A 27,898-nucleotide genomic window follows, 5' to 3' on the forward strand; every position below is an offset into this window, starting at 1 on the left:
TAATATCACATGTCTACCGTGATGTCTTAAAGATCTCAACAAGGTCTCAGACTGCTCACATATGCATAAACAAAATACCAAATCTTTAAAATCTCAATAATAATTTATCAACTTTTTTATATAAAGACTAAAACTACCATGAAGTCGTGAGTTTACGGGCTTGCAATTTTCATATTAAAACACCCAATTTAATTTTTTCTGCAAAACATAACTATTATCACCCAGCCCAGTATATATAGTTGCATATTTAAATATGTACAACTTTATCTGCATATTGCACAAGGCAAAAGATACTATATAGCAAATCTCAACTGCTTGATTGCTTGTATTATTGCTAAATGTATACTGTATTATCACACAACTCTAATCTGCAAAATGTTACTATAACACATGAAAATATTAAGATATTATAATCATTAACATGATTTTCTGCTTTGAAACTGTATTGCAAAAAGCGCACTATATAAATTTGACTTGAATATGTGCAAAGACACCAGAAAGGGATTTACTTGGAAAAGCGTGAACAGAGTATAAAAACAAAGCACACAAATCCTTTTTTCGACTTTAATTTTACAAATCTGTCAGGAACACTTGTTGAGAACAACTTCAGCTCATTTGTCTGGAAGAAAATTAAACACTTGAACGATTCGTAATACTTTCGAGTTGATGTGGGTAAAACTGCACAAAATATACTGCAACCTTTTTTCCAGTATTTCGTCAAATTCAAATGCAAACTTCAGTGTGAGTAAAACAGCCGGATAAAAACCACATCCTCTACTATAGAAAAGGGATTAGCGGACTATAAAAATGTACGTTATTTTTGCATTTTAACTTACCATTCACATTTGTATATATATATAAAAAAGACGTAAGAAATGCAAATCTTTCGATACCAGCAACAAATAATTCTTTGTACCACTGAAATGTCATTTTAAATTACAAAACAAACATTATGATTCATTATTGTTTCTACAGTCATCATTAATATTATTATCTCTTTATTATTTTGATCTTTTTATCCTTTTGATTATTTTTTAACATAAGTCAATAAATTAACGTACTATCTCTTTCCCTGAAAGCCAATACGTGACTGTGTCAGCAAGTGAGAGTTGCGCAGGACCCGACATTAACCTTTTCGGATTCGAACCAGCACCACAGCTCAACGTGCCTGGAGCATACGCATGAAAACTGAGAGTTTTGTGGCTTTTAATCCATGTTTGTTAGTTTTGAGGTCATCTAAACGCTAGTGCACTCCCAAAAGATGACAAAGAAAAGAGACTTCCTGTTTTAACAGGAAACACAAAAGAGAAAACTGCACTCGTCAAGCCATGTCGTGGAGTTTTGAATGTCGAGTCCTGCTATATATGTGCGAATGTATGTCTGGGAATGTAATAGAAACTAGATGTGTCTACATCGATTTCTCACTCTGTGGGAAAAGGGAGGAATTGTTCCATACAAAAAATAATTCATTGTAAATATATAATATATATATTTTTACATATTTGAATATATTTACAAATATACCCAGCACTATATACCATGTATTATTTAATTTTTTTTACCATTAAGGATAACTGCTTGGGATTTTTGTATGATAACTGTGTTATCATGTTAAAAACGGAGCATTTAAAAAAAAAAAAAATCAACTGGAGGCAGTGTTATGTTTTCTTCTACTTCTTCTTCTTCTGTTAGTTGTGTGTTTCCTTATTGTACTCGTATCCTATTCTCTCCTTTTTGTCTCTTAAGAGTTCTGTCCATGTGCTCCATTCATTTCTCTTGGGAACACAGAATCCTGGAATGATGGCAAGAAAGTAATAGAATTCCAACACAAATGGGAAAAAAATCAAACAAACAAAAAAAGCAAGAGGTGGGTTCTTGGAAACGGTCACTTTTCTTCAATCCTCATCCTCTTTTTAAGAGCTTGGTCATGTGTTTTTGTGCGCGCATGTGTGCGTTTCCACAAAAAGGCAAATGCGCTTCACACACTTCAGTTTCTTTCCGGAAAAGCAGCACTGCTGGCGTCTCAGCCTCCTTTTGGCGTGCTCCGAAAGTCCAGCGGGAGCTTCGCGAGGAGTCTAGAGGCAGCATACGGTTCTGGATGGGGACAAGGGAACTGTGGGTAAAAGCCTCAGTCTTTTTGAGAACTGCAGGCGTTGCTTGGATGTGGTGGGTCTGGAGAAGGCTGAAGAGGCTCATGTTTTTATGCCTCCGTTGATGTGCTGGTACTTGGGAAGGCAGGGCTCGTCGGCCAAGGGGTCGTGGGAGAAGACTGAATCGTCTCCAGAGGAGCAGGAGCTGCGTGTGTCGGGGAAGCTGGGAGAGTACTGCTCCACTGGGGCGCACAGGTCCAGATACTCCTATAGACACAAAGATGAAGCTGTCAGTATAAACATGACCAGAACTAGAGCTGCCACATTTACAAGGGAAAAATTATAGCTCAAATAGTCAACTGAAAGAGAACCTATTCCATGGAGAGAAAAAAAATGCATTTAAACCAGTGTTATTTTAATAAATTGTATAAACTATTATAATTTTTAAATTAAAAATTTGAAATGGATTTTTCCCCAAAATTTAACTTGGTATAGTTATAGAAATGAGTCACTTTTATTAATTTTCTTTTTTATATGTCTATATATATTTTTTTTAGTTTATTTAGTTGAAATTTAGCTGAATTTTGTTGTTGCAGCCTGATACTAGAATTGTTTAAATTCTTTTTTTTCTTATTAATCTACACTCCGTACTTCATAATGGCAAAGTGAAAACAGAATTTTAGAAATGTCTGTAAATTTATTGAAAAGAAAAAAACTGAAATATCACATTTACATAAGTATTCAGACCCTTTGCAACAACACTTGAAATTTAGCTCAGGTGCCTCCCATTTCTCTTGATCATTGCTGAGATGTTTCTACACCTTGATTGGAGTCCACCTGTGGTAAATTAAATTGATTGGACATGATTTGGAAAGGCATACACCATTTATTTGGTGAAAAGTATTTATTTGGAAAAATCTTTTGTAACATTATAAATGGCTTTAAATGCATCCTTGCTGGAGAAAAAAAGGGATTAATTTAATTATTAAAAAAAAAAAATTGGAACGGTAGCATATATAATCAAATAATTATTTATTGGATTATAATGATTATTTTAAACAATACTTTCTGCTGTTGCTTTGGAATAAGTTTATATTTTTGTTATTTTTTTACTTTTTTTTTTTTTTTTAGTTTTAACAATTTTTCTGTTAGTTTTCAGGAGTCTGTGATGAATAGAGAGTTGAAAAGAACAGCATTTATTTTAAACAGAAATTGTGACATTTAAAATGGCTTTACTGTCACTTTTGATCAATTTAATGTGTCCTTGCTGAATAAAAGTAATAATGTCTTTTCTTCAAAAACAAAAAATACTGAACCCAAATGCTTGAATGGTAGTGTATATAATAAAATAATTATTTATAACTCAAATAATACTTTCCGCTGTGGCTCACCAGCAATAACACTGATCTACTAGCTGCTTCCTTAAAAATGAAGTGCGCTCAATCCGAGTTTAACCATGCTGGAAACCACCACGCCAGATTCCACGTCTGAACAATTTCCTTCAGAATGTCAAGTCTAACCAATATTTGCTTATCGAATTTCAGTGACTCAGTAACAGAACAGACCACACCTGAAGACTACTATATATTTCTGAAATGCGTATCTAAACATCCAATGCACATACATATATATGACCAAAAAGGATGTTTTTTTCCTGGTTCATTCCTCAGACAAAATTGGAGCCATTTTATCTTTGTGGCTGGTATTGAACTATTTGATGAGAGGAAGAGGGGGGTTTTAGGTTGCTGAAAATGAGTGTTGGATTGAACTCTCGCTGCTCAACACAAGGCAGCTCACATTACTAAAGACCTTCACATCTGTGAGCAGTTTAAGACGGGGGGAAGAAAGCAGAGGCACTTTATTACATTTCTAAAGTTCAAGACGGCGAGCGAGAGCGGGGCTTTTGGCATCATCTCTCTTCCACGGCTCAATCTCCCCCTTCGACAAGTTCTGACAGATTTCCATCCCTCAGTCCGCCGCACGGATATCACGGATGACAGCTAGGGAACGGAAATAATCGTCTAGTAGGGATCCATCTGACAATTGAGCAACGTTAGCACGAGGGCCACTCTTGAAAACCCAAGCATGGATGAAATCAAGCGACCTGTACGCTGACCATAAAAACCGTTTCCTTTCCCTCGTGGATCTTGCGAAATCTTGTGAGCTGGAGCCAGAGTTGGCACGGGTTTGATGGATCCCAGAACTATAGAGAAAGCGTGAATGGTTTCGAGTGTGTTTATGCATGCGTGTAAACATGTGCACGCCTCACCTCGTTGGTTGCCAAAGTAAGAATGCGGTCCAAGTCTTCGACCAACTGTTTGAATGTGGGCCTGTGGGAGGAGATCGCATGCCAACAGTCCTTCATCATCATGTACCTGAGAAAAGACAACGTGACATCATTTATTTATTTCTAAGCTCGGTTTTGGAAATCAACCATTTGTGTAATCAAGACATGCTCAGGCAAGTACACGTGCGCTAAATAGCAGGTTCAATGAAAGGGTAACCATAATTTTGCTGCCCACGTACCATCTCAAAACTAATGCAAAAGTCTTGTTTTGGCAGCAAGTCAACTTGAAAGTCTGTTAGGTCATCGACACATTGGCTTATAGGTACATTTTTTGTAAATTTAGGATGGGAAGGAGCTCATTAGTCACTGCGAAGGCCATGAGAGCACGATTAAAAACTTCCACAGTGAAATTACAATCTGTTGGATTCTATGAGAAAATCAAAAGCGTCTTGGTAGAGCTATTATTCTCGCTGTAGTATTGTTGCTGCCGCCGGCGCCATGTCCTGGAGACACTGTGCTTCATTGTGAAAGCGAAAGTACTTGTGTTTGGGATTCCAAAATAGCACACAACTAGAAATCAGTGGTTAAGTTGTATTTACAACAGTTGTATTCCAGAACAGTTCAGCCCAAATATTCAAGTGTGTGTAGCGCATTTTACAGAGGACTATTTCCTGAACCTGGGAGTAGCCTGCTGTTTCTATAAAGTTGGGCAATTCCAACTTTGCAAGGACAGTCTGGCGCTTCTGACTCACAGCCTGTAAGTACGTTTTCTTATTTAAAGATTTGCCACTAACGATTCAAACGCGAGTTTTGAGCAGTGTAGAGTAGTACTTGTTGTTTGTCGTTTCTTTGATCACAAATGCAGACATGATAATGCTTAAAGACAGTATAAGTCATTATAATCAGTAATTATGTCCCCACTGGATGCAACAAATGCCTCGTTTATGAGTTTTATTGTTTTTGTGTCATCGCGCCAGAACACGGCATCACAATACGGTAAGGGGCGTAACATTTCCATCTCACGCTTGAGGTATTCAGCCAATCACAAAGCACCGGATAGCTGGCCAATCAGAGCACGACTTGTTTCTCAGAACGATGAGCTTTGTAAAAATCAACGCATTTCAGAAAGGCGGAGCATAGAGGAGCAACAATAATGTACAGTATGTGGAAAATAATGTGTTTTTTAACCTTAAACTGCATAAACGCATTGCATTACACCAAATACACAAAATAATGTTCTTTTTAGCAACGTCATATGACCCCTTTAATTAGCTTAACATGTACAGAATACCTGCAAGTGAAAAATATGATTAAAACTGTCACTGTAAATACAACACGGTAAAAATTGGTAGAAAAAAAATGTGTGCAACATCTGAACTAATACAAGGACATACTATATGCAAGCTACAATACGGCAAAAAAAAGGGGGCGCTAGCTTGACATAATAAATTTAAGTGAAAAAAATAGTAGAAAACATTTTTAGTGGAGCTCACTGACTGTGAAACAATTATAGAAAATGGTAGCAGCAGGAACTAGTCCTGAAATGCAACTGAAATGACACAAAAAAAAATTAGGATGCCACCTTAATGAACACTAAATTATGTCAAATGCAAAGAGATTTTATTGATCAGAAAAAGATTCCTATTACAAACAATGCAACAGAAACCTTTGAGAAAACATCAACACTTACAATTCGTTGGTACAGTTAGCAGGCATGTCCATGCGATGACCCTCTTTTAGTAGCTTAAAGAGCTCCTCGACAGGTATTCCTGGATACGGAGAACCGCCGAGCGTGAAGATCTCCCACATTAAAACCCCGAACGACCAGCTGGAAGAGACAGACACACATTCATCAGATCACTTTACCAGTACAACACACAACAAACACGGTCCTCTCGTGGTTCATATTACACTTTCAATCAGTGTTTTGACTATAAATACAGTGAGAGTATATTGGCATTCGACAATCAGCATTTTGTTCAGATATTCTCGATTATTATCAACAATTCCAGCCTTTTCTGTGGTACCATTACTTCACTATCCCCAAAATTTGGATGAGGAACGCTCTGTGAAATGAAGCCTTTCCAAAAATCCCAATTTGATCCATTTACAGTAGTGATATTTGTTGGCGCTAACAACGCAGTAGCTGTTGAGGTCTCAATGCAGTCTTTCTGCCAGCGTCCCAGACTGTGGGACCACTTTTACACGACTCAAATGGCTCTGGGCTCAAAGCTGGCTTTTGTCCTCTATGGAACGCCACAATGACACATATTGTCCATCCAAACTAAACATTAGTGAGACCCACAGGAAACAAACGTCCAGAGGGCGGAAGATTGTAGCGGGGAATGATTTTTCAACACGTGCCAATTACGTGTTGCTTCATCTAAGACGAGGAGGGAAAATAAAATACACAAAAGATAAGAGTTTCCACAGAGGGTTTCTGACCTTTGACTCATATGTGAGCTTTCATAAGAGTCTCATAAGCTTCCCAAAATAGGCCAGCGACCATGCAGAGCCAGAAACCCTTATCATCTGCATAAGCTTTTATTTATCCTGCTGAGATAACAAAGGCATTTCACAATCACAAGATATAATGGTTTGAAATCAATGCGTTACACAACGTGCTTGAGAAATCTCTACAACTATACACACAGGTAAGTAGAAAAGAGGTGAGGTTTCTTTAACATCTCAACTGCTTCTCATAAATAGCAATGAGAATCAGTGGAGAGAATATTTGGGACTTTGGTGTAATCTCCTGCTTCTCAGATGTTTCTCCTGAGAAAAAGACTCTAAAATGGTCTCAGATACCAACATTTGCACTCAATGAGATCTCGATATGAACTCCAACATTTCTCAAAGATTACGTGGAGGGCAAATTCGAAACTTTGCTTTGGTCTCCTCCTCAGATGTTTCTCCTGAGACAAAGACTCAAAACGTGCTCAGATACCAAAATTCGCAATCAATGAGATCTCGATATGAACTCCAATATGTCTCGCAAAGATTCAGTAGAGAGAAAATTAGAAATTTGTCTTAAATGTCTCAAAATGTGATCAGATATCAAAGTTTGTGATCAAAATATCAATATGAATTCCAATATTTCTTATAAATTCAGAGGAGAGCAAATTTGAGACTTTTCTTTGGTCTCATGCCTATTTAGATGATTCTCCTGAGGAAAAAGACTCATGCCTCAAAACGATCTCAGACACAAACGTTTGCGATCAATGAGATCTCAAAATGAACTGTTTCTCAAAGATTGAGTGGAGAGAAAATTTAGACTTCACCGTAGTCTCCTGCTTCTCGAATGGTTCTCCTGAGAAAAAGTATGTGCTCAGATACCAATGTTTTCAATCAGAATTCATTACGAACTCTAATGTTTCTCATAAAGATCACAGTCATTTTAATACCTCTAGTGTAAACAACTATTGTCTCATTTATGTCTATTTCTATTTCTCCTAAGGTATTTTAGTGTCATCAAGTCTCATTAGCTATAAACACAATTTTCCTCTGGTTGTACTCTTTTCTGTTGACCCACAGCAGTCACAACACTCAAAGCAAAGCACAAAGGCTCTCTGCTTTCGTTTACTCCTGCGGTTATCAGTCCATGTGTTTGTTTATTCAATCAGTTACCCTGTTTGTTGTCTTCTCGTTTTTATCTGGCGCTGCATCTTCTCTGACATGTTTGCCAAATTCATCATCTCTATTCAGTCACCCCATGTAACCGTGGCTTACCTCCCCATGATCAATCACTCACACTGAGAGAACAAAAAGGGTCACTGCAATGTCCTCTTGAACCCTTGAGCTTCAATGCAATAGGCTACAAATGGCTTGTGTGCAAAGGATACAGCTGTATGCTAGACCTTGCTTGCTAATTAGCAATGAATGAAAGACACATTTCACTTGAAAATTAAGTAAAATTTAATTTTGCATAAAGAAAATGTTCATGGAAATAATTCCATAATGCATAAAATCTTAGTCTATTTAAAAAAAAATAATAATAATGAAACAATTAATTAGTTGTTTTTTTATTTGATTTGATTTATTTTTTAGGGTGAAATTTAAACCCAGACAAATTTCTTAAGAAGAACTTTAAATGCTAACCAGGCAATAAAGGCAAAAAGTAACCCAATTTTATGGGTTTTTTCACCTTTCTTTAATTCTAATTTAGCTGACCTTGCATGAGGCCGGGTGAACCTCAACCATAAAAGCCATCAATTTAACATCCTGAACAAACAGGAAATTCACGCACATGCATCCATATTTCCATTTTTGCAAGCTCTGCAGCTTACATCCCATTCCCCAGGGGTCTTGTTTGTCAAAACATGCCAATTTTTATTATAATTTATGTATTAATTTAATATGATGTCATGTATGGATCGTGTCTGCCTCTGAGCCAATCAGAAAGCTCAGGACCTTAGCGACTGATGATGCATAATTAGCGTTGAGCCCCGAGACAAAAGATTCAAGCGTTTGCCATCAATAAGGGTCTCTTTGCTATTGATTTGATTTTACTGCACAGACCACACAAAGAGCAGACAAAGATAATGAGCTGCAAGAGATTACACAACATATATCATTAAGGGTGGACAGTATGATATCTGTTTTTGTACATTCCAATGCCATTCCATTAAATATTTCACAAATTAGTAATTTGGAGCTTGATGGATGCAAACCAAAAGATCAGAATATTAATAACAAATGAATGTAGAAATGACTTCAGCCTGTGCATGCAGCCAAAACTTCAAAACATCCCACAGAGGTTGCATGAAAAATCCAACATGCACCAAAGCGTAACTTCCATTTCGTTTCATCTCTTTAAGAGATGAAAAAAAAATATGTGAGCTTAAAATGAAAGGGAACAAGCATGCACTAGCGGATGAACGCAAACACAAATGACAGGATTATTTCACTCAATGGAAAATAAAAAGAAGGAAAGAGACTTTCAAGTGTTCAAAAAAAAAAAAAAAAAAGCTGGATGGAGGAGTGTGATGGGACGGAGTGAAGGGAAGATAGAGGGCATTTCCATCCGGGCTCGGGGAGGTGAGAGTCTGGCCCGTCTGAAGGGCTTTGAAGCTGTGCAGATTAGTAACACGGCACTGGTCGCAAGTCGAGCATGAAATCTCTCGCTTTTCGGTGTAGCGCTGGCCGCGAACAACCCTTCTTCTTTCTCTGCCTGACAAAAACACTTCCTTAACTTTCCATCACTCGTGCTCCTTTTTTTCACAAGGGAAACAATTCTTGTACCCCTGAACTCACCTGCCAGCAGTTCCTATTCTTTCTCAAACTTTACACAGCCACTCCAATCACAGTAGAACGGTTTTCCAGCGCTCTCCAAACCACTTCAGACAACTTTTTCAATTTGTAGAAAGAAAAACAGCCCTAACAGTATCATTTAGACTTGGATCCATAACAGCTTGTGCAGAACCAACCAGAACCATCCAAAATCAATGAGCAGAAATAACAAGCTATCAACACTATATGCAAATTATCTGTTATAATTGGCCACACAGTTACACTGATGTGTAAATATGTATTCAGAAGGTTTAATGTATTTGTTATTGCTTAGATTGCTTAGAATAATAATCTTGTCTGGACAGCTTGAATCCCAGACAATATTCAAGAAATGGCCAAAATCTCTTCTCTTTTACGTATCTCTGTTCTTCTCTTTCACTGCATTGTGTGGAAGCCTGTTTCCGCCACTGAATAAAAAGTAAAAAAAAAAAAAAAAACGGTAACTGCGACTATTTATCTCATAATTCTGACTTTTTTCTCACAATCGTGAGTTTACATCTTGCAACTTTTTTTTCTCAGAATACTGATATAGACTTGTAATTAAGACTTCTTTTCTCAGAATTGTGAGACACTCACAATTACGAGTTATAAAGTCAGCATTACATGATATAAAGTCACAACTGCATGGTATAAAGGCATAATTGCAAGACATAAAATCACAATTGCAAGAAAAAAGTTGCAATAACTTTTTTACTCAGTGGCAGAAAGACTTCCATAACATCTTGCTGCAATTTTTTCTTTTTCTATTCTTTCACTCTTAATCCCTCTCTGTTCAACTTTTTACTATTTTAGACAACGTTTGAAACTTTATGCTGCAAGCACTTCTATAATTCTATAATGCTTTTGCATCATTGCGATGAATTGCTTGTGTATTCCTCATTTGTGAGTCACTTTGGATAAAAACGTTTGATAAATGAATAAATGTAAATGTGCATGGACTAGGGAGGGAGATTAGGTTGTAAACATCAGCGAAAGAGCAATAAAATCTTGTTTTTCACGACATGTCCCCTATAAAATAAATTTAAAAAAACAATCAAACAAACAATGAAGAACATAAACGTCTGACTTACACATCGCTCTGGTGCGTATAGACTCGGTCGAACAGCGCCTCTGGAGCCATCCATTTCACCGGCAGACGACCCTACAGACATCAATAGGAGAAAAGGTCAAAGACTGGCAACACAACATCCAGACACTGCGACACTCACATCTTCATCTGTACCAGACCCTTGTTAGCCTGGAATTTCATTAAGCCCCAAGCAGCCAATAATGTTTGGCAATTAAATCTTGTTGGGACGTATCGCCAAACTCTAATTTCCCTCAGGAGTCATTGTGGGGTTATAAATTGAAGCTAGTGGAGAAGATACAAGAGTCAATGGCATTTGGAGTGCTAGATCCAATAAGAAGGGCCCCCGAGTTCACAATCTCCTGGCTCACAGTGTTTTATTTATACGGCGTTGAACTAGTGTAATTGAATCTAACCCCAGCCATTAATCAGTCATCAGTATCTCTCAATCTGGGCTTTGCTCATTGTTTTAATAATGGCAAACTATGTTTAAAATATTCATTGCCAGATCTTGGTGACCTTGATAAGAACAGAGAAATAAATCAGCCGTACTGATGAATAACGTATGGAAAAGTCGAAGCTTACATTTATTTAGCCCTGTTGTAAAATCCAGGTTCTACCAGTTAAAGGTTGGCAAGCTGGGGTTTTTTTGGACATGGTTGCTGATTTACTGGTCCAACTAACTCTAACCAGCATGACCTAGAAGACTGATGGGTCTGAAGGTCTGGAACTCCAACTGATCAACCTTCTAAGCCAACTAACACCCATAAATATGCAACTAGAATCATGTGCAATAAGACAAGGTATGTTTATTAAGTAATAAAATAGGATTGATTTTGATTTCAATCCAACTAATCAACCATAAATGGCCAACTAGAATGATGCACAACAAGACTACCAATGTTTATTATAGGGCCAATTTTGATTTAAATCCAATGGATCAACCATGTATGCCATCTACAAAACCATAAACAACCAACTAGAATCATGGACAATAAGATAAGGGATGTTTATTAAATAATAAAATTGGATCAATTTTAATTTCAATCCAACTAATCAACCATAAATGACCAACTAAAATCATGCACATTAAGACTGGAAATGTTTAATAATTAAATAGGACCAATTTTGATTTAAATCCAACTCATCAACCATGTATGCCATCTAACAACCATAAACTCCAACTAAAATCATGCACTATAAGACTATAATGTTCAAGGAATTAAATAGGGTCAATTTTGATTTCATGTTGATGTTTCGTGAACATTGACCCAAACATAATGATAATAATGATGGTATCAATATTCACACACTCTGTCTCTGCCACGTCTGATGACCTAAACTCTCAGATGAGTGAATTACAGCCTAAACAAGCATCTGAGACGGGCTAGACACTGGTATAATGGTGGGAATGCGAGTTAAAGCTATGCTAATGTGTTTAGGTTTGTCACTAACATTTCATTCTCATGAGCTTGAACAACAAGCTTTGGAATAAGAGAAGAGGGCAGGTCCAAATAAGCAAAGAGCTGAAATCACTTTACACGCCGACTGCCTGGGAATCTGCAAATCATGCCAAGACTGGCAAGAGGAGGGGGGGGGTATGTGGCAGATAAACAGACGAGGAAAAAAGAGAAATGAAAGAGAGAAAAGGTAAGAACAAAGAAAGTGATGGCAGGAGGCTAAAAGGAGTCGAGCGTGAATATGTCCAAAAGTAATGAGGACTTACTATTCAAACTAGTGTCCAATCAATTTTTTAAAAAAATTAATATTTTATTCAACAAGGACACATTAAATTGATCAAAAATTACATTTATAATGTTGCAAAACATTTCTAGTTCAAATAAATCGTTCTTTTGTACTTTCTATTAATCAAAAATCTTGAAAAAAAGTATCTCGGTTTCCTTAAAAATAATAAACAGCACAGCTGTTTTTATCATTAATAATAAGAAGAAATGGAGCATATCAAAAAGATTTCTGAAGGATAATGTGATAGTGTAGACTGGAGTAACGGCTAGAAATTCAGGTTTGCATCCCAGAAACAAATTATATTTTCAAACTGAAAACATTTTAAACTGGAATAATATTTCATAATTTTACGGTTTTTACTGTATTTTTAGATCAAATAAACACAGCCTTGGTGAGCTGAAGAGACTTCTTTCAAAAACACGTGTATGTCTTGTTTCAACTGAAACATCAACTAATGAAGTGCCATTACGTGCATCTATAAATATCGACAAATGAATGCACAGCGAGATGAAAATCAACAAGAAATGTGTGTTACGGTAAAGAGGAGTGTCTCCTGACGAAATGAAACTCACATTTGTGGTCTTTTTATAGTAATCTATGTTGTGGACGTCTCTGGCCAGGCCAAAGTCTGCAATCTTCATAACGTTGCTTTCCGTGACCAACACATTCCTGGCAGCCAGATCCCTGTGTATACACTGCAATAGAGATGAAGAAAGATAGAACAAACATAAATCACCACGACTTCATCTTGGAAACACAGACAAAAATCACACACGCAGACACAAACAACACAAAGGTTTTAGGTGCTTTGGGGATAAACCGCAGGGCGGATCCGCATGTGAGAGCGTCTGAGGCACGATAAGGCTCTCTGTGCATTCCAGACGGGAAGAGGAGCGTGATGACAGTGTTTAGTTAGCATGCTCGCAGTGAGAGCGAAGTGACCGGCTAACAGATATCGTGCACATCTGCCGTGATTCATTCAATGACTGCCTGAAAAATGCTGCATGAATCTAATTGGACGGCTGAATGCTCTTTAAAAAAATGTGCATGTCAGAATAAACTGCCTTAAAAATGCTTGTTAGATTTAATTGAATTCAATTGATATTCTTTAAATAGCTTAGCAAAGCCATCAGCATGAAATCTGGTCCATTTCTGTTTATAACAGCCAAGATTTAGCCGCTTGTTAACTTTTTAGGGACGATGTGAAATCAGATACTCTGAGAATGAAACAGAATATACAGGTGTGCGCAAACAAAACCCTTGAATAGATTTCATGGCGTGAACCTTGCAAACTATGCAACAACTTGTTTCTTTTTGCTACTGCTTATTTTAGATCATCGACACAGTTACTGAACTAAATTAAATCAACACTGAACTGAATTGAGCTGTCTTATGTATACTTTGCTTGATAATTGATTTTTTTTATTCTTCCTGTTTATTACATGAAGCTTCTTTGAAACAATCTGCGCTGTATAAATAAACGTGACTTGATTAGAAAAATCAGATCTGAGCCCAGCACCATTTAAAGTCTATTTAAGTGACATTTATAAAGCATTAAGTGCGGTAAATGATATTTATATGGAGTGCATGTCCAGATACCTTCTGTGAGGCTAAATACTCCATGCCACGGGCTACTTGATAAGTGCAGGACACCAGGTCTTTGAAGGTGAGAGGCTCATCTGATACTCGGGCTATATCGTATGAGTACTCCATTCCCGGGGGCCGGCGGGCCCTCAAATACTCCCGAAGGTTTCCCTTAGATGCATACTCTACTATGACATATAACGGACCTGTGAAAGAGAGAGAGACAGACTGTCATCCCACTGCCATTTATACAGATGAAAGCTTATCTTATTCCAAACCTGTATGCACTTCTTTCTTAGGTGCAGCACAAAAGAATATATTTTGAAGAATGTTGGTAACCAAATGGTTTCTGGTAGCCATGGACTTCCATAGTATTTTTTTTCTCCATACTATGGAAGTCAATGGCTGCCAGCAACTTTTTGCTCACCAACTTTCTTTAAAATATATTTTGTGTTCAACGGAAAAAACATACAGGTTTGGAACAACTTGAACGATGACGGAATTGTATTCTTTGAAATGAATGAGATTTCCACTTACCGTCCTGTGTGCACGCTCCCAACAGATTGATGATGTTCTTGTGCCGGCCAATCATCTTCATCATCTCCATCTCTGACACCAGGTCAGAAAGATCTTTCTCTGTTGCATCATCTAGAAAGGTTAAAAATAACAGTGTTTATTCATAAAATTTCAGCTTTTTTAGGAAAACTCCTAAATAAATCCTGTAGAGTCCTGCTCACTACATTGTAAAAAATGCTTTTTTTGGATATAACAAAAACTACTGGAGTACAAATCCTACATCAGTCTTTCTACTCTGTAATTTCACGTTTAATTCATTGTGTTTTTTGACATTTCTTTGTAATTATTTGTGAAATTTGTTAACAGACGAGACTGTCTGGCTGTGTTCCGATCGCAATACTTAAAAGTTAATACTGTATTCTGCATACTATATTTAAATAAATAGTATGCAAAGCAGAGAAATTATAAATGTTTTCAAATGTTTCTTAATATTGGGCAGTTCACATTGGGACACATTGGAAATGAAAGGTCAAGGTGTATTGTGGGATACACTTCTTCTCAGTGTTTTGTTTATATACGTACTGTAGATTTTGTAGCATAGTTTTCATATATATTCTATGTAATGCAATAGTAGTATGAGTAGTACGTTAGTACGCCATACATGCCAACGCATCCTATATGAGTCGATTGGCTGGATTGGCCGGACTGTCTGTCTGTGTCCCAGTGTAACTGTCTGTGTGGTTTAGTGTTACACTGAAGAGCCGCCACACAGCTCTCCTTTCATTGCCTCACAATTAAATAGCGTTTCTTCCATTTAGAGTAATTACCTTAGAGACAGTCGCCTTTTCATTATCTGCCTGCTGATCACTGGAGCGAACCTGACACAATCCACTGACCGCCATTCCTGTCTTATCTTACTCTGGTTTCTTCTGCTAAGAATGCTGTGCACTCTTCCTTCCATACCAGATTCATCAACGTTTCAAGACCGTCTCTAAAAATGGGGTTTTTGTAAACTAAGATTGTGTTCGATACTTTACAGTGGCCTAAAAATGTGTTAATTTAGTATGATATATATATGCTTTTATATCATTTTTTCATATTTTAGACTAGCTAATATTTTAAACTATTTTATTCTCATTTTTCTTTTTTAATTTTAGTTTATATTTTAGTCGTTTGGTTATGTGCTTTTGTCATTTTTATTAATTTATTATATTTCTATAAATCTCTACTTTTTTATTATAAACTTCAGATTTAATTTTAATTTCAGTTTGAGCCTTAGTTGTTTTGTTATGCGCTGCTGTAATTTACATATATATATATATATATAATGTCTTTCATATATAATTTCAGTTTCCAAAAAAGATTTTTCATAGTTTTCCAACACTGTCGCTTAAAAGGATATTCCATCTAAAAATAACAATTCGGAGATTTATGAAAATATTCTGAACAACCACACAACTGTCCACACAATGAAAATCAGTAGGGTCCAAAACAACACCGGACCTGATTTACTTTCACTGTATGGACAAAAAAACACCGTTATATTCTTAAAATTATCTTCATGTTCCACAGAAAGAAATTCAAATGGATTTGGAACAGCATCGGTAAATAATGTCAAAGCGTTCATTTTTGGGTGAACTTAAATGCTTTTTTGTCTTGGGCCAGTAATTAAGCCAGGTGTAAGCGGTGAACGTGCTCTTGTTTCAAGTGTTTTCTCCGCTGCAGCCCTGCCCCCTCGGCCCTCTCAACATCCTTTAAAACTTCTTTTGAGCTGCAGGCTCCCTCCCCCACTCTCTTCTCTTTCTTTCAGTGTGAGGGTCTTTCTTTGTGCAGGTGAAGAGCGAAAGCCATGCAGCTGGTGAGCACCGGGTCAGCTATGCGGCCTCTTGACCCGAGCTCTACCAACTTCACTCAGCACCAACAAATAACCCCGCGCAGGCCTCTACAGTCAAGACCTCCTCTCCTACTTTCTCCCTTTCTAAACATATGCACATTCTCAGATCATAACAATACCTTCACTAAAATTTGCACCCAACTGAAACACTCTTAGCTTATGTGAAGTTTTTTTTGTTTTTGCAACTGGGCTGATTAGGGAGAGGCCATTATATTATAATATTATATTATTATTATTATTATTATTTATATATTATATTTACTTTATATTTATATTATATATATATATATATATATATATATATATATATATATATATATATATATATATATGCATATATATATATATATATATATATATATATATATATATATAATATAATATTATAATATATATGAAGAGTTTATTTGCAAAAACAGATAACTCAGATAAAAACAGATCATGTTTTTTATTATGTTATCATGTTTTTATTGTGTTTTATTGTGTTAATTAGCTGTATTTTTTTGTTATATTTTTACCTAACCAAAATAACCCGACTGCAGTTTGATTGAGATTAATTGGACACAATGAAAAAATATTATTTTTGAAAATTGTTAAAAACAGAGTTATCTGCTTTTGCAAATGAACTCATCATTTACACACACACACACACACACACACACACACACACACACACACACACACACAAGATAAATAAATAACTGTAAAATTGTCAAATAAAATTATTTATAATACAGATAAAAATTCATATAAATAACAATCCATATAAATTAAATTTATGCAATACAAATGTAAAGTAATACATTTATGCAAATTAATATATTGATGTATGTGCATAAATTATAGATATAAATATTGATATATTATTTTAATTAATTAATTATATTATATTATATTATATTATATTATATTATATTATATTATATTATATTATATTATATTATATTAGTGTGGTGAGGTGAGGTGTCAGTGTATTGCTGGGATCATAACACTGCTGTTTTTGTTGAAAATGTTCCATCTTTTCACAGATATTATAGCCTCATAGGGTCCATATCACAATATTATTCTGTCTACATTATGCTTTGCCTGTCCGTCTGTTGTTTTTGCAAGATTTTTTTTGCTGTTTTAGCAACTGCCTTGTCTGGGAAGGTAGACATTATTAGAGCTTTCTTGACATGTTTGATCCCTTCATCTCGAACTCTGCTTTTCTTCAAACACTCCACTCTGTCTTCTGCATAAAACCTCCAATCTGTATTTCTGTAGAATATCGCGTGTGAATTGTATCTGTCTGCTGAGCTGGTGTGATTTGTAGCTTGTATCTGCCAGGCTTTGATCTTTCACTCGAGTACCATCCGTATATGAACCAGTAGTTTTGTGATTCACTACATCAGAGAAGTAAAAAGCAATTCGAACCATTTGAAAGGTGACGCCCACAACAATTTATGAGCTGATGAGGTTAAATGTCAAGTAATTCCCACCATCCTACATCTGATGAAGCCATTAGTGGTGAAATGTTTCAAATAAATGCAAAAATGGACCAGTTACATAGAGCTGCAAAGACCTACATGATTAAAACCCTTCAGATCCTGTTAACATGTAAGTAAACTAAGGCTAAATGTTGATTTAGGACATGCACCAGAGTACAGTTTGACTCACATGGAAACTAATCCATAAATATTTACCTTTCAGCATCTTGACAGCCACCGTCACGGCCTCTTTAGGTTTGTCCTTGTCGATGCCCAGCGCTTCAGCCATCACAACCTGCCCAAAGCAGCCCTCGCCAAGCGGTTTACCCAGAGTTAACCTGCACCAACAAACACCAAAAAACACAAACATTACAGAGAAACCCAAAGCTCTTGACTGAAGTTATCTATGCACATTTGCATGAGCATTTTAATCCATCCAGATGGACTTTTTCAGTCTCCAGATGCGATTATGATGCCAAAAAATGCTGTCTAGTTTGGAAACTTGTTGTATTAGCGACATTTAACCGAGTATATCAGAGTTGCAAGTGCGTGTGTTGTGTTTACTTAACTCGTAGGTGTTAAGTGGATGCCCTTTGCCTTCCATTGCAAAGCTTACATTAGACATTAGAGAGTGTGACAGCCGAATGTCTGGCTGGGAGATCTAGAGTTACGGTCCTCTGGGGTGAGCAACAATATGCCTTTGGGGATTTAGAGACGTTCTTAAAGTGTGCAAGAGAAGGCCAGATACCAGGGTTAACGCTTGACTAGCGTGCTCTGGTCAAGTGCAAAAAAGATTAGAGCATGTTTCAGGAGAGTGTTGTAACGTATACATCAGTTAAGAGACTCCCACCTTTTTTGAAGGGGTAAAGTGTGTTATTTCTGTGCAGAATGATGAAATGATAATGATAAAGCCTATGTTGAGTGACTAAAAACACTGCAATTCGTTCTGGTGTCAAGTCAAACACATTTGCCTAGCAAATTTTGACTTAACACTCCCTACAGAAATGCAATATATGACATATTGCCCTATGTGTGTGTGTGCGTGTATATATATATATGTATGTATGTATGTGTGTGTGTGTGTGTGTGTGTATTATATATATATATATATGTATATATATATATATATATATACACACACACACACACACACACACACATATATATATATATATATATAAGCAATATATAATTTTCACATATGTTTATTCTCTGGGTAGATGAAGATATAAATTTATAACATGTATATAATTTCCACAGTATTATATTACAGAGCATACAACAAAATTAAAATAATTTATTTTTATTTATGAACCAACTCTCCTTTTGAGAACAGTTCAAAAATTATCTTAATTTCATCAAATGAACTTTTGGGGACATTTTTCATCTAATTTGCCACTTAATTAGCTCTAGTTTGGAAACAAACACACCCTCACACATTAAAACACAATCACACACGCTTCATCTTCATCCCTCACGGTAACTGTGACATTTGACCTCTTGCCCTGCCAGTGGCCTTAAGTCAGCCTTTGATTGGCAGGAGCTGGGGTCTGTCCCCGGCCCCCTGCAGCACTGGGCTATGTAAACATTGACACCCGCACCGGGACCCGGGGCCGATCTGAGGCTGTGATAACACAATCCCCCTCTGTGCCGTACGGTCAATGGCGGCCTCTGTCTACTCCAGCCCACCACAGATAATCAATGTTATGTTTATCCTCCATGCCGACCACAAACGTTAACATTCCACAGTTTTCAGCCCGACATGCGCCCTGGGGCACGTCATGCGGGGATGAAGACAGCAGTCCCCAAAAAAAAAATAATAATTAAAAAAAAAACTTTATAGCTTAAACTTTGTGCTAATAGTGTATTGTAGGAATGCACAAAATAGAAAGTTTTATTAAATAATTTTAATAAAATTATATATATATATAATCATTTTATTTTATAATAACATTTTTAACTGTACATGACAGCACTGTTAAAAAAATTGTTAGAAATTTATTTTGAAAAAACTAGAATTTATATTTTTCCAGTAAAACTCAAAATAGTATGTACAGTAAAAAGACATTATTATTATTATTATTATTATTATTATATTTTATACAATGTATCATAAAAATAATTAAAAAAATGTACAAATTAATTAAAAAAATTCACAAATGTATATACTTCCAGTAAAATCAGTTATCAAAATATTGTGTACAGTAAAAATACAGTTATGTATAATATATAACATTTTATATATATAATAAAAAATATTTTAAAATGTTCATAAAGGACGTTACAAATTTCAAAACATCTTTAATTAGAATTAATATGCTTCCAGTTAAATCAGTTATGATTTAGCATTGTGCATGGTAAAAAAAAAAAATAACTATAGTATTTTTGAAACAATAACAATTTACTGTTTACTGCTATGAATTGAAAAATGTAGGCCCTGAATATTATCTACTTTCAATATTAGAAATAAAAAAAGAGAGAGAGACAATATCGGGCAATATTGATATGGTTACTGATTGAATACATGGCTTCTAACAAAATCTTTCCTTCCATAAGTCTTGCGTTCCTCACAAAAACACGTCTTAACTTGTCTGCCCAAAGGCAACAATTCCTTTAGTGGGTGTGAAGTCAAAAAATAAAATGGTTCACCATTCACCTATAGAATGAACATTACTGGCCATTAGTGGTGAACATGTAAGGACTGTTATCCACTAAATCACGAACAGCTTAATCCTGCAAAAACTGAGCAACTCCACCTGCACTTGTTGGGTTTCCACCATTAATTTAATAAATAACACTTACTTAGAGTTTGGAGTTGAATAATAGCATGTTAAACTGCTTACAAATCATCCTTGAGACAATCAAAGTATAAACAGACTCCTATTTAACCACCATTTTTGTTACAGATTGCTTAAACAGGCCTACTTAGTAATTAATTAGGAATCTGTACGGTTTTGGCAACACCACGATAGTGGATCCATTGTAAACCTCCAAATGATACCAGAAGCATTCTGTAAATATTAAGCAAGACAATTAAACATTAATCTGAGAGTCTGAGTTTCTCTCATTAGTCACATGATCAATAGAGGTCACAGTGTCAGAAGAGAACATGTGATCCTAACAGAAAGTTATCTGGTAGCCACTTGTATATTCCATTATATAATAAGAAAAATGTGTGTTTGGTAGAATAATAATGGCTAACGAACAGAGGCCTGTGTTGTGTTATGAATGATTGATTGTACATTGCACCTGCATAAGTCACAGGTTAATAATTAGACATAATGGGATTGTAAGCGTATAAGAAGATTAGCTTCACATCACAATGATTTACAAGCGAAAAAGATGCAAGATTATGCTTTGAAATGACAAACGCGAAACACGACTCACTCTAGAAACTGCGATGATCGACACCATGGTAACAATAGCAGCGTTTTACCGTCTCGCATGTTTAGTATCCACTATTTATAACCAATGAAATATTACAGCAACCAAAGACTAGTTATGTTCAGTGATTTTAACTAAACCATCTTATATTTGGAAGGTTGAAGGGTTGCCATGTCCACATATTATTAAGCATCTATGGGCTTGTTGTTTGGGCTCGGCTCATTAAGCAATCCAGTTTATGGAGTTAATAAAGTAGTCAAATCACTATTTTACACGTATGTGGCTTATTCCTAATATAACGCATTTGGATTTTAGTTAATATGGGCTTGTTTTTATTTGCCGCTTTTTTCTAGTAAGATCTGGCAACACTAATGAATCAAAACATACACTGTATTTATTTCACCTCAAATACTGAAAAAACACAACTCTGAAACGCATTTAAATACAATATTAAACAACCAGTTGTTTGGTTTGGTTTCATACACACTGTAGAATTTCCATAAATTCAGCTGTCACTACCTAAATTTTCTTCGGGAGTCAATTCGGTTGGAGAATGCGGTTGTCACTCCCGTAAAATGGTTAAGGCCAGATGGTATACAGATTTTTCTTCCAGGTATGCACACATCAATATAGCGTAATTTTTTTCACTCATAATTACTGTTTTTGCATTATTGTAAGGGGTAGGTTTAGGGTTAGGGTAGGTGTAGACGTTAATAAAACACAATCTAATAGGTAGAAAATTCAATTTATTGTTAGCTTCCAGTTTTAGCTGTATCCCTTCTAGGTATACAGCTAAATTCAGTTGGTCTGACCAGTTCAGTTGGTCAGTGTCTTCTTGTGAATGTTTAAAGAAGTGAAACACAAGGATGCTCACTTGTCTCTGGAGAACTCCCATCGAGGGTCCTCAGGGAGGTCGTACTCTGGGATGGGGTCGTCGTGGGCGGAGCTACGGCGAGTGGTGATCCTGACCAATGGTGTGCTAGAGCTCATGGAGGAGCTGGAGTCAGACGACACCTGTAAGGGGAAAGACGGATGGCTGATCACCGGAGTCTTGAAGACAGCACCGAACACTATTAACACCTACATGTGTGTTTGTGATTGTGTGCATTTAACAGCTCAACATTATCAATATAGTAAGCTGTGACTTATATGATACAAATAATAGCACAAAATCTAGGGTAAGGTATCAGGCTTAATTGAAGTTACCTAAACCTATAAGCCGTGCATTTTCATTATTTATTTATTTTTTATAATGCGTCATACATTTGCTCAAAATTTAATGGTTTGAAAGAATGTTTCCAACTTACCACCATATAGCATACCTCCAACTTCTCAACAAAAAACTTGACATGTTATTCAAAAATTTACAACAAAGGCACTGCTGTACAAAACTTTTAAAATATTTGATCTAGAATAATATATTCACTTTTTATAAACATTCATAAAAATGTAGATTATGTAAAAATATATTTTTATATATAAAATTATAATAAAAAATATATATAAATCATATTCATATAAATCATAAATTATAAATATAAATTAAATAATTATCTTCTCCATTATCTAAGTCTCAATTATCTTTATATAATACATGATAAACATCTTAATCATCTAAAAGTCAACATGTTCTACCAATAATTGAGATTATATTTAAAGATATATTTATATACAACATAAAATCACTAAAAATCATTAGAAATAAAATGTATACAATAAAAGATGTCATCATATATAAAATATAAATATAAAAGGTCACATTATATTATGTAATTATCTTCTCAATTATCTCAGGTTCAATTATCTTCATACAAAAAAATTACATTAAAATATTATGATTTATTACATCTAAAAAGACATTTAAATATTACATTAAAAAAAACATGATTGCATGATTTGAAGAATTATTTATATCTGTAGCACAAATGTCCAAAACATGTTAGATGCCTAAATGCTATACTTCAAAATAAGACGCTGGTTTGAATAAATTTGCCCCACTAATTGCATAATTCAAAGACAAATCATTCTTATATTAGTGTGTGTGTGTGTAGGTGTGTATAAGATCTCTAGAACTCTTTATCTACTTTCTGTTACCTGGCGGCGCAGAGGGATCTGTTTGGTCAGCTTGTGCACTGCCGGCTGACTCCCGAAATCAGGCTTCTTAGCCGACGTCCTCATTCGACAAACCACCACGATCACCACCATGCAGGCGATGAGAAAGACACCTATGCAGTATATGGCGATCTCCACATAGTCCGGAGGATAGTCTGTCTCGATGGCATCTGGCTCGACTGTAGAGCAGCGAGAAGGATCGCAAAGAAGTGAGGCAAACAAGTAGGATTTAAAACACTCCTCAAGTCATACAGCCAAGGAACACTGCACCAGAAACCTTAAGATGGTTATGAAGGACATTAAGGTTTCAGAGCAAGATGTTCTGCCAGTGATAACAAAACAGGAGAGGAAAAGATGAAGGTGACTAAAGAATAACAAGATGAACCAACACACACACACCTGACATACTGATCAATATCAAACTAAATGTTCTACAAAGTACTTTTCTTGACCTGTAGCTCAGGAAACTTTTCATTTAAGTCATCAGCTTAAGTAAGAGCTATAAAATGAATTTGAAGAGCAGTTCAACATTTAGAGTTCATATTAAGACACATGAGATTTCTGGTGTCTTAGAAGAAAAATCTGAGACGTAAGCCTCAATTTGATCTCCATTTAATAACAAGATATTGAAGAGACCTCCTTGGTGATCTGTCTTTCCCATCATAGCATATTTCCTGATATTCAATGGCCCCTGCAAACATACACACGCTCACAAAATGGTTTACATATGACCACAGTATTGAAGTACTTCCTGACACTTGAGGTCCTTCAGAAATGCACACTTCATGGATACGATCGCACACACACACACACACACAGTGACTTCCATCTGTCTGACCGCAGAGCAGTAAGTGGTGCCATTTGTGGTCAAAGATTTGGTCTGTTTCCTGATCAGGAAATGGACTCTTATTAAAATGCAGTGAGGTGCACGCTGTTGCATTATGCATGTTAGCATGCACACAGGATGCTGTCTTGTGTTCGTAAAACTATGTTGAACTCACTAATATTCAGTTAAACCTGTCCAGAATTAAAAAAATGTACAAAAAGGTCTAAATCTAGTCCTAAATCCCACTCAAAAACACACACAGGAACAGACACAGGTTGTGAAGTGGCTCTAATAACTAAGAAAGTCCAGCATGTGAGAGGGTGAGCAAACCTTGAGACTTTCTTTAGAGAACAAAGCCGTTATTAGAGCTGAAATGGAAAAAGACTTTGAAACATATAGGAAAAGTTCAGCAAAAAAAAACATTTTATCATCATTAATACCCTCATGTCATTTTAAACCCATCTGACTTTTGTTCATCAGCAAAACATTGTTCGTTTTTGTAGAATAGGACCATACTGTGACCAGCGTCAAACTTCAAAACCAATATGAAGTAATGAATCTCTCTCATTCGCAATTTCACAAATTCTTTGATATATCTGGACATTTTTTCATTTGGTGTTATACAGAAAGTCAGTCAAACTTTAAAACAACATGAAGGTGAGTAAATAATGACAGAATTGCAATTTTAGACTAACTATTCCATCAAAACACATCTTTCCAAACATGCAACCACTAAAATGTTAGTTGGGAAGAGAAAATCGAAAATAAAAGGGATCTCGAGACACTTGGGTGCAGTTTTAGAAAATGTCATAACACTTACATTTAAGGAACAAAATCAAAGGATTTAATATATATTTAAACTGCGTAGACATTTCAAAATGACAAAAACACAATAAAATACTAAATAATAAAATTACTAAAACAAACTAAAAATAAATGGAAAACAGAAAATATAAAAATTAAATGTAATTCAAAATATTAAATATATTATTAAATAAATGATTAATGTGCAGTGAACTCTATGTGCAGTTTTCTTTTTTAAATATTGCCAACTATAATAGCATATCTAGTATAATGCTACTAAAACAAGCACTGTTGAGCACCGTCCCAAGTGCCTCTTGTTCCCACTCAAAGACCAGTGGTGCGATATCAACCAACATGGCTTCAACATAAAGGAGGTGTAGGTACAGAAGCAGTAGAGGACAAGTGTATACCTGGAAGCACCGTCAACCAAGCAGTGTGATAGGAGATCCCAATAGAGTTACCCGCCAAGCACGTATACTCGCCCGCATCCTCGAAAGTTACATTAGGCAGGTAGAGCAACTCGATCTCTTTGTCCGTAGTGTTCACACCTGCCGTCTGAGAGAAACAAAGGAGGAAAAGCAGGAGAAGAGGAAGATGGAAGGGAGGTACAAGAATGGATGGAAGAAAGAAAAGAAAAGAAACAAATCAGACCCATAATACCAAGAAGAGAAAAGGAGATGTTCAATATTGTACTTCCCATCTACGCATTACAGAGATGGTAGATGTTCCACTTCGGGAGAGAAGAAGATCGTCACATAGGAAGGGCAGGATAAAATCACCATAAACGTAGATCTAAATGAAGGCTGAAACCTCTGTACCCAACACAGGTGAACCCACCGCATCCTCAAGGGTTCATGCAAACACAAGTGAAGAAACATGGAAAACAAGCCGCTGTCTTTTTGCCAAGAAAGTACTGAAGAAAAGCGATAACTCAAAGGGGGAAAAGTAGGAGGGAAACTTGACACAGAACAGAACAGGAAGGCAGTGGCAATGACAGACCAAAGGCTTGTTTCCATGGCTGATTGGGCACCAGGAAAGATCCACCAAAAATAAGAAAAACACCAGACCACACCACAACGGCTCAGCGAAAATCCCAGGATCACCACGAGGACAAAAAAAACAACCCAAAACACCAGCAGGGGGGAAGGAGACGCCGGGGGGTTGACATCTCGTTCTTGTTTTTACCTGGTAGGACAATGAGCCAACCGGACTGGCTGACCTGACCGATATAATTGGACACTTGGCACGTATATTCACCAGAGTCCTCTTCTGTGACGTTGGTGAGCATGAGCACTTCCACGTCCGAGCTGTTTATGCCCGAACGCTAGGGGGCGCCGCAACGAGGGACAAAAACACACACATGGGAACCTGTTATAATCTCACTTATTCTTTAGGAGAGCAGAAAAGGAAGGAGCACCACCCGTTACATGGAATAAGATATACGAGAAAATCTCCTGCAAGAATAAAGTGATTTTTGCATCTTCTCATTCTTTCCAAAAGAAATCAGCTGCATCAAAACATTCATGTTCCCCAAAATGCAAGGATAAAATGCATGGAAAAAAAGAGGCCTATACAGCCAAAATGAAAACCAAGCCTACCTTCAACACCCGGACGTAAGGGAGTCCATCAGGACCGTAACGGCTGCCGTTCTTCACAATGTGCTGCAGCCACTGGATGTGAGGTTGAGCGTCACTGTATACTTTGCAGACGAACTTAGCGTCCTCTCCGACTTGCACAGTGACGTTGGCTGGAAGGCCTGCCTGAAGAATGGGCCGGTGAGGAGAGCGTTCTGATAGAAAGGAAGTAATTAACATTATCATATTAATATTTACCAAGGACACTACAGTTTTGGTTGGTAAGGTTTTTTTGAATGAAGTTTTATGCTCACCAAAGCTGCATTTATGTGCTCAAAATGACAGAAAAATCAAGAATATTATGAAATATTATTGCAATTTAAAATAACTGTTTTATATTTTAAAATGCTATTTATTTCTGCGATGCAAAGCTGAATTTTCAGCATCATTACTCCAGTTCATTGACACATGATCCTTCGGAAATCACTCTAATATGTTGATTCGCTGCTCGTTTCTTATTATTATCAATGTTGAAAATGCTTAATATTTTTTGTAATTTGTGGAAACTAGCCCAATCTGCATAGTAAGACAGTGAAACTATACGTGAACATACGGTGTTCAGATCACCACACCTACCATCCTGCTGTTAAGACTTCACAAAACAGAGGCTGTTGCATTATCTCTGCTGATAAGGACTGAACAAACACAGATGAAGGAAGCCAAAGTAGGGGGAAAAATAAGACAGATGTACAGTGTCCACCATATATCAGCTGCGGTTCCTGCAGCGTTGGCGTATCAGAAACCTTCATTTCATTTCCTTTTTCCCCTTAGAAATGATCGTACAAAATAAGAATGCTGTGATTTTTGGTTTCCAAAAGCCACAATAATGAGTAAACTCGTTTTGTTTAGTTAGTGAGCAGCTAAGTTTCCTATTATTTGAAAAAACTGTTTATAAGGACACAATTTTCAGTGTTATTTTAGTGTCATTTTATTTTTTTATGAAGAGTTAGATTTTTATGATAATATTTCATTTTTAATTTTAGTACAAATTTGAGTAATTTTTATTAGTTTTTGTTTTTAAAATATGCCTATATAATTTTTTTACAGTATTTTTTATTACAGTTTTAGCTTTTGATATTTTGGTACATTAAGTTAAACCTGGCAACTAAATAAAATAAATTATAAATTATAAAAATAATAAATAAATAAATAAATAATAAAAAAAAAATTATATATATTTTTTTAATTCAGGAAATTATT

At 36.0% G+C, this 27,898-nt stretch overlaps 1 protein-coding gene across 2 annotated transcripts in view; it reads right to left on the reverse strand.

Annotated features, from left to right (window-relative positions):
* Window positions 1–565: 565 nt before the first annotated feature.
* LOC306884603 (fibroblast growth factor receptor 2-like) overlaps window positions 566–27,898 on the reverse strand; it is a 46,987-nt gene continuing 19,654 nt past the window's right edge. Inside the window, exons 7-18 of one of the 2 annotated variants that reach the window (XM_079440602.1) lie at window positions 26,663–26,853; window positions 25,475–25,619; window positions 23,417–23,613; window positions 22,197–22,336; window positions 18,155–18,276; window positions 14,600–14,710; window positions 14,078–14,268; window positions 13,051–13,173; window positions 10,737–10,807; window positions 6,068–6,205; window positions 4,360–4,465; window positions 566–2,357 (exon numbers count right to left, since the gene is read on the reverse strand). In XM_079440602.1, the coding sequence (XP_079296728.1) occupies window positions 2,193–2,357; window positions 4,360–4,465; window positions 6,068–6,205; window positions 10,737–10,807; window positions 13,051–13,173; window positions 14,078–14,268; window positions 14,600–14,710; window positions 18,155–18,276; window positions 22,197–22,336; window positions 23,417–23,613; window positions 25,475–25,619; window positions 26,663–26,853 (1,700 nt within the window). In that variant the 3' untranslated portion in view covers window positions 566–2,192. Of the gene's footprint in view, window positions 2,358–4,359; window positions 4,466–6,067; window positions 6,206–10,736; window positions 10,808–13,050; window positions 13,174–14,077; window positions 14,269–14,599; window positions 14,711–18,154; window positions 18,277–22,196; window positions 22,337–23,416; window positions 23,614–25,474; window positions 25,620–26,249; window positions 26,389–26,662; window positions 26,854–27,898 lie in introns of both variants that reach the window. The other variant, XM_079440603.1, reaches the window with a different exon arrangement.

The sequence above is a fragment of the Barbus barbus genome, assembly GCF_936440315.1.
Source record: "Barbus barbus genome assembly, chromosome: 18".
NCBI classification, from domain to species: domain Eukaryota; kingdom Metazoa; phylum Chordata; class Actinopteri; order Cypriniformes; family Cyprinidae; genus Barbus; species Barbus barbus.